At 50.5% G+C, this 10,717-nt stretch overlaps 1 protein-coding gene across 1 annotated transcript; it reads right to left on the bottom strand.

Moving 5' to 3' along the window:
• Window positions 1-5,281: 5,281 nt before the first annotated feature.
• LOC104127567 (transmembrane protein 151B) lies at window positions 5,282-6,709 on the bottom strand. The gene has a single exon (XM_035895770.1). The coding sequence runs from the start codon at window positions 6,677-6,679 to the stop codon at window positions 5,282-5,284; it is 1,398 nt and encodes a 465-aa protein (XP_035751663.1). The 5' UTR covers window positions 6,680-6,709.
• Between the last annotated feature and the right edge of the window lie 4,008 nt (window positions 6,710-10,717).

Here is a 10,717-nt window from a genome sequence, read left to right as displayed (position 1 = left end):
GCACCACTCGCCCAGCGGCTCCTGCAACACTTTGAAAACCTGGCTGAATGGAGGAGCGTGGGGAAACAGCCTTACCCCCATCAGGGGGATGGAGAAACCGAGGCATGGCAAGCTCGCGTAATTCCCTCCCAAACTCTGATCTTTCCCCCCACCCCAGCCATTTGCATTTCCGATAGGAATTCCTAGGGGACTGGAGCAATGCCAAGAAGATTTCATGACTGGAATGGAAATGTCACTCCCTCCCCAGTGCCTCCCGCCGCAGTGAGGTGGCCGGGAGGAGACACTGACAAGACATCCACCCGAGCACTTGCGGGAAGCCTGGGTGCTCTCGGGGGCAGGAAACCGTGACACACCTCTCGCCGGGATCACGACAGCTCTTGGGCTGAGAGATTCTGCACCGGTGTTTGCTAAAAGCTTCACGCGCCCTCGCTGTCACTGCTCTCTCTCCCCCATGTATCCATATTTACCCATCTATCCAAATGCGCGGCGTGTTTCTGCGCTTACTCATGGCAGTAGCGCCTTCCAGAAAGTAGCTACTTTTGCAGATTTTAGTTGTCTTGTGAGAAAGAAAAATGGCCGTTAGAATAACGCTGTGTTTCCACCATGTTTTCCTTCTAAGGATTTCTTCCGGCCTTACAATTACCCAGGCTTACAACGCTACACTGGCCCTGTGGGCTCAGGAAATGCTCCGGCGTACAAGCAGGAGAGAGGAGGCTCAGGCAAGCATGGTGACTTGGCCAAGCCCACCCGGGGAGGCAGTGGCTGAGGGAGGCTTGACTCCACTGCTGCATGCCTGGAGTGTGCCTCTACTTCGACGGGTGTGCTGTGCTTTGTCCAAATGTCATATGTGATGCTCCCAAAGGCTTTGAGAAAGGGAAGAAAAAGGGGAAAGGAGCCTCCGTCTGAAAAGAGGAGTATGGGATAGGAAGTTGTTGTAGCATGGCACAGGCCAGACTCTGGGCTGGTGTAAGAGAGCAAAGCTGTGCTGGAGGCAGTATACCAAAGGGAATTTTCCCCAGCAGGTGATCTGGCTTCAGCTCATCTGAGAAGGGCTTTGTGACAACAGTGATAGGCAGGAAGAGCCATCTGAAAATTGGACTGAAATCCTGCACGCGTTGCCAGTTGGAGTGCAAGCTGCTGTGGGAAAACTTACGGAGAAGTGCAACATTACCATGCACAAATCAAAGGAACTGGTGATTCTGAAATGCTTTTAGGAACTAAAGACAAATAAACTCTCCCCTCCTCTTGTGCCACTGAATTAAGCAACGTGGCTTTGTCCTACAAGCTGTAACACCAGCGGCAGTGCTCGCTGCTCACATGCACAGGACACAGCACGGTGGCTTACATATAAGCTGGTGCCTTCCTGGCTTATGTCCTTTCCTTACTTCTTCTGTTGCGATAGTGTGTTGTTACAGCTCACTGGGCTTGCCGGGCATGTTCTAGAAAATGTCTGAAGAGTGGCACAATAACCAAGAGGTGAATTCCCAGCACTGGGAGACTTCTGAAGATGAGAGAGAAGGAAAAAGGAAGAAGAGAGGGAGGGAGAGAGGGGAGAGAGAAGGCAGGAGGGAGAGAAGTATTTGCTGGACTTCCTCACCTTCCTCTGCTGTTCAGCTTCTTCTACTTATTGAGACCTGACGGGACAAGGATGGGTTAGCCTGGTGAGAAAGCACCCCAAAACATCCATTTCCACATGGGAAGCCATAGCCCTAAAAGTTTGGCAAAAGCTGCTGGCACATGCCTCTACTCCATTGTCAAAGTAGTCAGTCCACAATTGGATACAAAATCCCTGTGTTTCGTATGAGGCGTTTTCCATAGACCTGCCTGGTTTGCATTTGGATTTGAGAACCTGTCAGCTCCATCCTCTGACTTGGGATTTGAAAAGCAGCGTTATCCCCGCCATTGCTAGGGGACAGATCCCTTATCCTGCATCAGGAAGCTGCGGCAATGGCAAGAGCGACGAACTCACGTTCAAGGGTTGCAGGAGTAGCTCTGCTCTAGGGTGTAGGAGACCCAGGATGGCTGTGCTGGTGCTTCCTGACTGGGAAGTGGGAGTGGGATGTGTTGAAACCAGTATATTCAGCCCCAGGCCAGAATGGGAGCTGCTCCTAGCTTTTAAGTCACCACCAGAGGCTGCAGCAAGTGGCAGGAGGGAGATCCATGTGTGAGGGAGCTTTTGCGGCTTAGGGATGGCTTCCCAAATAAATGCCCCAAAGTTGGGCCAGAACACAAGGAGTGAGGAAGCAGAAACCCTCTGGGCTTTCCAAACCCTGCCAAGGACGCAGCTTGAGAGCTGCTGGATATTACAGTGGCTTTTGAGGACACTGAAAAGGTTAAACAGGGCATAAACTGCCTCCATTCTCTGCCCAACCCATCATAATAATGGGATTGCCAGAGCTTGTTCATGTTGGATAATAATACTGTTTAACGTGGCCACTTCTGAGGACCCAAATATAACTCTCCATCTTGAAATACATATGGGGCCAAACTGGCCATGCCAAGACCTTGGACATGGCATTTAAAGCCACAGGTGGCTGCAGCAGCTACATAAGAAGGCTGAAACTCATCCTGCCTGTGTCTGGGCTAAGCTTTCCATAACTGAGTTATACTGCTCATTTGGGAATTATCTTAGCTGCATCTGAACTCTGTTCTCTTATAATTTGTATTACTCTACCATCTCTTCCTTTCTCCTTTCTTGTCTTCCTCCCTACCACCTCCTCCAGTAAGAAACTCTGTTGAAATATTCCAGCCTCTCTGTTCCGTGAAGTTTCAGCCACCTCCAGCTCTTACGTCTTCCATATGTGCTGGTTTTAACTTTCTGTGTGAACTTTCTGTGTGAATAAGGACAGGGAACCATATTAAAGACTTGCATTTACTCCGTCTTACACAAGTATACAAGTAAATCAGGGATGAGTCTGAGCTTTGAGTTCAGGCCTGATCCTTTCCCAGTTGCCAAACTCTCCCAGCTCTGCCTGGGGGTGGTAAGTGGCATGGTGTAGATGGGGGCTAGGACTGGATCACCGTAGGGTGGATCTAAGTTTGGATTTTTCTCTAAGTTTCAGTGTTATCCAGTTTGGCCCCAGCCCAACCATAATCATTACCCCGAGCCCAAACCTGGTTCCTCCATGTGTCTGGGATGGTTATTCTTTTTTAGAGGTGATAAACTAACACATCATATGTGTTAGCTATCTTTTGTGATAAATGCCAAGCTGTCAGAATGAAAATGTCACATAAATCACACATAAAGTATTTACATTAAAAAAGATCGACTCACATGAATTTAAACAACCTTTCTGATGGTGCTATCGCTTGCAGCAGGTTAGCCAGGTATTGCCAATGTTTCTATTTCTGGAGTTGAAATAAACACAGCACATCAAACCAGAGTCATCAAACCAAACCAAAATGTATTTAACATGGTGCAACAGTCGATGCCATAAGAAATCACCATATAAGTATGCAGAGTTATATATAATCTACACATACTAATATGACTTTACAAATCTCATATTACACGTAGATACACATAGAACGGACTTGGGAGGAAGCATTTGTTGCCAGCCCCTCTGGGGGCTTGGTTTCTTACCTACTTGCTGTAGGGCGTGACAACACTTTGCTTTTGGAAGTGACTGTATTGCGATCGTATTGCATTCTCCGGTGAGTCACGGTGGATAACAATCTCTGCCATCCACATGACAAAATGGTACGGAGCTCGCTCAGCGTGTGGGATGGAGGTTTGGCAGGTGTGAGGTCCCTGGTGGGTCCTCAGTGTGGCCATAAGCTTTTTGGGTCAGTGCCTGGCTCTCGGGGGGCTCTCCGGCCGGGCTAGGAGGGCAGCCCACAGCCCAGAGTGCAGGAGTCCGCTCCGCCAGGACCGGACATCTTCTGGGTTTGGCATTGCTGGGACTAATCCCTAGTTTCTGGAAGGTGCTGCACCTGCTCCGGGGGAAGCCTTGCAGGAAGAGCCTGGAGCCCCGTCGGGAGCGGCCGGTGGGGCTGGCTCCCTGCTGTGCTCCCTGCCCGGGGCTGGGGTGGCACCACATCCCACCTGGGAAGGTGGGAAGGCGGCAGTGGGCTATGGGCCAAAAGCCCTCCTCAGGGCACACGGAAAGCTGAAGGATAAGGTAGAGCAGTCCTGCAACTGCTCCAATAGATGTTGTGGGTGGAAGAGCTTCCTAACAACTCCAGACTACTGGTGTGAGGGTTAATACCACATTCACCATTCCCTTTCCAGCCCCTCTCCCCTTGTCCAGCCCGTGCTGCTCTGAGCAAGCGATAGGAATGAAATAACCACAAACCAGACCCACAGTCCTAAAAATAGTGGCACTAACAGGGCACTGGTCTACATTACAGCTCTCAACGATCGCTAACAGGGGTGGAGCTGGACAAGGTTAACTACAGCTGGAAACGCAGCCATGTCTCTGCTGCAGACCAGGCAGGGCAAGGCGAGCAAAGGGCTTTTTGCTTTATTAGTGTATGTCACTGCTCTGGAAGGAAAGTCCTCAGCACTTCTCAGGGGCATAGCCTGTGGTTGTGTCAGCAGTCAGTGACATTTGTGCTGCAAATACCTTATTTTTGCCCAAGGGAAGGCAATTACACCCTGAGAGACATCCTCACCAGCAAAACCCCAGAAAGATTGGACAGCAGAAATGAGAAAACTGAAAAAAAAGGAAGATGAGGGTAAAGTAAGAGGAGGAGAACATGAAGAAAGGAGAGAATAAATGACAGAAGAAAAGGAAAAAAGACCGGTGAAAACAAAATAAATTTAAAAAGCACCTTGTTTGGGGCTTGCAGGAGGTGACTCAGCACCTGCAGATCTGAATTCTCCTTCTGACTTGACTCTGGCTGGCCGCGTGCCTTTCGCCTCGCTCAATCTGAGTTTCTTACCTTGCAGGGCATCCAAGAGGGCAAACATACTGCAAAGCACAGGCTTTATAAATCCTCCAGCAGCAACAGCGGTCAAATGCTGTGAATGAAACGTAAAAAGAAGACTGAGGGTGGGATGGGAGGAGAGGCAGGGAACCAGGGAGCAGAGAAAGGGTGAGGAGTGAAAGGAAGAGGGGAACAGAAGACTGGGGGAGACCAGCCGAAGGAGGGGGAGAAGCTTTTGGAAATGAGGTTAGCTGTTGGTCAGAGTGACTGCGTCCTCTTGCAATGGCAGGGGGAAGAGCTGAAGCTTGTCCTGCCAGCCCACTGTGGAGACCAATGCTCGCAGGCTCCCTGCCGGCGGCACCTCTGCAAGCTGGGTCCCGGGGCAGAAGAGCCGAGAAGCCATGGAGGCCCGTCACAGAGAGGTTTCTAGACAGGAGGAGCGCCTGACGTAGAAATGCCGCCTGTCGTGCCCCTCCGGTCTGTGCACAATCAGGACGGGGAAGAAGCGGGCGTCGTGGTAGGTTGGGGGGTTTTCGTTGACAGCCAGCTGGCTGGAGTAGGAGCAGCACTGCTCGTCCTGGCAGCCCCGGTCCGCGATGCTGCTGCTGTGGCTCCTCCAGAGGCCTGTCCTGTGGGAGCCGTGGACGCGGCAGAGGGAGAAGCGGCTGGTGTTGAGGGAGAGGCGGGAGTTGCCGCTGCAGCTGTGGAAAGCGTGGCGCGAGAAGATGGAGGAGGTGCTGGAGGCACGGTTGCAGCGTTCACAGCCGTGGGCCGTCTCGCCATACCGGCACACCGCGTAGCTGTTGTAAGCCGGGGAGTCGGCCAGGTCCATGAGCATGGCCTCCGAGTAGCTGGGGATCAGCTGCCGGTTGGTGCAGATGTGCCACTCCAGCTCGGTGCTGTCCTGCGTGGCATCTCGGGGCATGCGGTACCGGTATAAGGGCTCCTCCGCCGCTGTGGGCGCCGTGTACTCCAGGCCCAGCAGCTTCTCCACATGGTAGTGGACGTAAGCAGTCCGATACTCTATAAGTACCCTGAGCGGCCACGAGATCATCAGGATAGCTGCCACCCAGAAAGCATAGTGGGACACGTACCATGGGAGGTGATCCGGGTCCCCGTAGGCCATCATGAGCTCTTTAAAGTCCACGTTTTTGAGCTGCATGCCTTCCCTCACCTCCATGTAGTCATCCAGCCCCTCGATCTCTGTGAAGAAGTGAGCCCTCTGAGTCAGGTAAGAGTTCTCAGACTCAATGTTGGCAAAGCTGAAGCACTTGGTGAACCTCAGCTTGGTGGCTGTGTAGCTCTCCAGGCCCAGGAGCTCCTTGGAGATGTCCTTGTATCCACAGTGAGAGTAGTCAAACTCAGCTTCAGCCACATGGGTGTTGACCCTCTCGTGGTAGACTTGTGTGGTGGTGTAGGCATCGCCATTGCGGTACCGGGTCACCTGCCGGGTTCGCCGGACAAAGTGGTAGCTGATGGCCTTCCACCAGATGCACGGAGTGGCTTGCTGCATGCGGTTGATGCATTCATAGACACTGTCTACGTCCGCCTTGTACTGCAGCTCTCTCTTGACGTGGCAGTGCCAGCACTCCACCAGGTACACCACGTACAGCATAGACAGGAAGGCCAGTGGGATATAGACATAGCCGTCCGAGCACGGGCTGTCATGGTAGATCATGGACTTGCCCTTGAAGGAACTATCAAAGCTGAGCTTGGTGACCCGGGCCAGCTGACACCAGGCTACCGCACCCAGGCAGCCGTACATGAGGATGGAGAGGAGGAGGCATTTCCAGTGGGACTCACGGCACATGCAGGCGCTCAGGGACTGCTTCACAGGGCGTTGCTTCAACCACACCGCCAGGGAAGGGGGAGAGAAAGACAAAGAGAGAGGAGGAACCTGTCAGTCACGCTGCTTTGCACAACGCACACAGTACTATTGCCTTCAAGACTGTGTCTGGCTTTGCTCTCGACTGCCTGAGGACTGGGACACCACCCTACTTAATGTAAATGTGAATATAAACAGAAACACCGCGCCAGGGACAGAGGTCTCTGGACAAAACTCCTTCCTTGCTTCCTCCTGGCCCCGGGGAGGGAAGTTGTTTGCCCAGTCAGACAAGCCTTCCGCAGGGGGTGAGACTGGTCCCCATCTCCTTCTCCCTGCCTGGAGCCAGCATCACCTATACACCCCGCCATCTTCTGAGGTCGAGAGGGCTTTGCAGCACATGAACAGCCAAAAGCACAGGGCTGTGGACTCGCCCCTTTGCTTTGCGAGTGCCCAGCGGTGCTGGGGGGAGGCTCAGGAGCAGCATCTGCCACAGGGCTGCAGCCCCACGGGTCATGCTAGCACGGAGGGACCAGCACTTCACAGAGCTGGAGCTGCTGCCTGACTCAGAGATGACTCACACCCAACCCTGAAACCTACCAAGTGATCGACACCATTTCTCTTGGAGGTGAGCCATTGGGAAAATTACTAGATTCAAGCACATTTAGTTGAAAAAATTGTCAGGATTACAGCATGGTGCAGCATAGCTTCAGGCTGGTTAGAAGACTAGCTCCGACCTAAAATACCTGAAAGCTTAAGCACTGGAGCTAAGGGTGCATGCGTGAATATTTAAACCACAGCACATCCCTCTCTTTCAAGTCCCAAAAGTTGGGCTGGGAGTAGAGCTGGAGTTCACACTCTCGTACTCCCACTGCGTCCCCTGAGAGGGTGCGATAGCAGTCCTCACCCCAGCCATGGTGCAGTGAATCAGCTGCATAGTCACGCTATGTTGGGCTATAATAAAAAATGCCAAATCGAGCCAAGCAGCTAGCGGAAACGGGAGTTGTCTCCCTGCAAAGAGCAGCAGCATCGTGAGTTACTCTGCTGGCTGGCAGCCGCCTCTCTGTAACAAGTACGTGAAGCAAGAGCCCCCCACTGCCCTGATAGGTAATGTGGGGGGCTGTCTGCGTCCCTCCTGTTACCGCCATCCTTTGCTTCCCCCCTACCTCTGAGGAAATGACAGTGAGAAAGCAGGCACACACCAATATTCATGCATCATCATGCCCTCTGCTGAGCCTGATTTCACGCAAAAATAGAAGCACACTGCTACTCCTTCTCCCAGGGGCCACATCTAATGCATCAAACTGCTCCATAGATGCCAAGAGGTGCTAGCTTTGGGAAATGTCTCCTCTTTCTTTCTCCAGGGGTTCTGTTAGGCTCCCCCCTGGTATAGCTTACATTGGACCCACAGCAGCTAGGATTCAGTAAATAATTTTGAACCAGCAAGGAATTTAAGGAGTAGCATCTTCTGACTCAGGAAATAACAGCGTGGTGCCACTAGGAAGAGTTTACTGTCTTCTCAATGAGACGGAAGCATTGGCATCTAACCTTGCAGGGCTGTAAGGTCAGATTTAATCCTCCTTTTTTTTTTTCTGGGACAGACAACCACTTTGAAGTAACTATACAGGTTTTTATGGCTTCCTGCGAGCACTGCCAAACTAGACTTCGTGGGGTTTGGTTTTGATTTCGTAGCTTCTAATCTGTCACTGTGTAAGTGCAGAGTAACTTCATTCATTTTAGGGAGCTACACCAGTATTCATCTGCAGGGACTAAGGGCAGAATCTGGCCCCTGATTCTTCCTGATGCATCCAGAAAGAATCTGTAAAGAATTTCTGTTCTTATCCCAAACCTTTTGTATGTGTGTATGTGTCAGAATCATGAATAATTATTCTGGGCTGTATTCTCTTTACCAAACTGGGTGCAGAGAAGCTAAGTGGGTTATAAAGGACACAGTGTGTAACTTTTCTGTAGGTAGGGCAGTGAAAAGATAGTATGGGTGAGAATAAGGCTGTTTTCCCTAGCCTTTTGCAGGAAACCTTGAGGAAAGCCACAAAGTGTCTTCCGGCAGTCCCCAAATCAGCTGAAAAGTAACTATGGGAATTTTGGGGGTGAATCCCCAAGCCTACGTGCAGTCATGGAGAGTTTCATCTCTTGAAACTCTTGTCAAATACCCACCGCTCTGTCCCAGTGTGGTTACTGCCCCCATGTAGGCTTCTGCCCCAGCCATACATTGGACCCAGGGTGAGAGCCCCACGCTCTCCTGACTCGTGGGAACTCCGCCAGGAATCTCTCTCTTCTATTCTTTGTCTCTTCTTGACATGGAACTAGAGTTTCTAAGTTCTATAGTAATGCAAAAATATAGACCGTAATGAGGAATTTCAAACCTCTACCCTTTCCTTCACCCTGAGGCGAAGAAAATTTTAAAAATGAACATATCTCTACTCCAGTCACTGAGACTGTGCAGAAGAAGACAGCTGGGCAATATTTTAACATGGGAACTTAAGTTCACACTCAGGTTTCCACAGGTAGTTCTCATGTAAAATCACATGTGGTTAATACTGTGAAGAATGCCAGTGGACCCAGTAAAAGATGTCCAGCAGTCAGTTTTAGTGTGAGTGCTTAAGTACTCCATGCAGCTCCAGGAACCCCAAGTTTTTCTACGATTTGTTTGAAGTGCTGTCAGCCTGGCCCTGGGCACAGCCATGTGAGAAGGCTCTCCCACACCAGTTAAGGCACTGTTTGCCAGAGGCGTTGCAATCCCCACCTTCCCTTTATCTCACTTCCCTTGATTACCAACTTCTCCGCTCTCTGCAGCTCTGTGGTCCAACTTACAACCCACAGGTTGGCTTCTGCCCAAGGGGTGATTCAACCAGCCCTGCTGGTTAGGGCTATCAGTGGCCACATCGGAGCGGGCAAATGCCTCCTCACGTGTTCAGCTCCATGAAATGCCATCTCCCCTTTGTGGGAAGAGATAGCTTTGGCCTCACCAGTCCTGGAGCAGCACCAGGCTGGGCTGGCAGCAGCTCAGAGGCTTGCCAGTCTGAGATGACATTTCTGTATGCATCCTCTGGAGACACTTAAAAAATGGTCTCCAACCCACTGCACTGAAAGGGCTGGATCAGCCCGAGCCAGGTTACCTCCACTATTCTCACTGCAGTCTGTGAAAAAGGCAGCTTCTCTCCTCCTTGCATTAGTGAAGAAATGCAGCCATAGAGCCCACTGCCACATCTCTCTGATTCACCCACCTATTTTTTTCAGCAGGGCCTTCATGTTCAAAACTCTTTGGGAGAAAAACAATTCTTTTCTCCTGGCTCTTCTGACCATCTCATACCCTCCTTTGCTCCTAAGCAGATCCTACTCTCCGTAGGTCCTCAGTTATAAAAGGATCTCTCTTCCAGGGTCTACCCCCACAGCTGTCCCTCCTATTTCAAGTTCTGAATACGTTCATCTGGCCTATATCCCCTAATTTCTCGTTCCCTTTGCTGAAATAATTATCTAACAAACACAATTATACTATTAGAAACACTATTAGAGTGTTTGTAAGAAAGACATGAAATAGAACATAATTACAATAAAAGTATCAGACATTCAAAAATCTAATAAGGAAATTTATCTTTCCATCTCTCTCTGTGCAACAAATTCATTAATATGTTAAACCAGTGGCTCCCAGACTTTATTAATTAACATACCACCTTCTTGCAAGCATGGTGTTTGTGGTACTACGTGGAATTTTCTCCTTTCTGTGCATAGTGTTTCAGATCATAACAGGGCAAGCTTGTATTTCTGGATGAGCACAATAAATGCATAAGGAAACTAATAATTTCCATGATAACTTGGACCAGCCAGCAAACGGGAGTTGTGTCCTTTGAGGAATGCTGTGGGATCTGTGTCGTTTTGATGTGGAACAAAAGCATAACCCCATGAAAATGTTAATAGAGAAACATAATTGAAGAAAGCAAAGCCAGAGCCAAACAGAGACTGTCCCAGAACAGACGCAGGCTCAGTCACCAGGCACTTTGCCTGTGA

Source organism: Egretta garzetta, unplaced genomic scaffold (assembly GCF_000687185.1).
Source record: "Egretta garzetta isolate BGI_Z169 unplaced genomic scaffold, ASM68718v1 scaffold526, whole genome shotgun sequence".
Lineage (NCBI taxonomy): Eukaryota > Metazoa > Chordata > Aves > Pelecaniformes > Ardeidae > Egretta > Egretta garzetta.
Note: the sequence above shows the minus strand (reverse complement) of the source record. Positions and strands in the feature narration are given on the sequence as shown.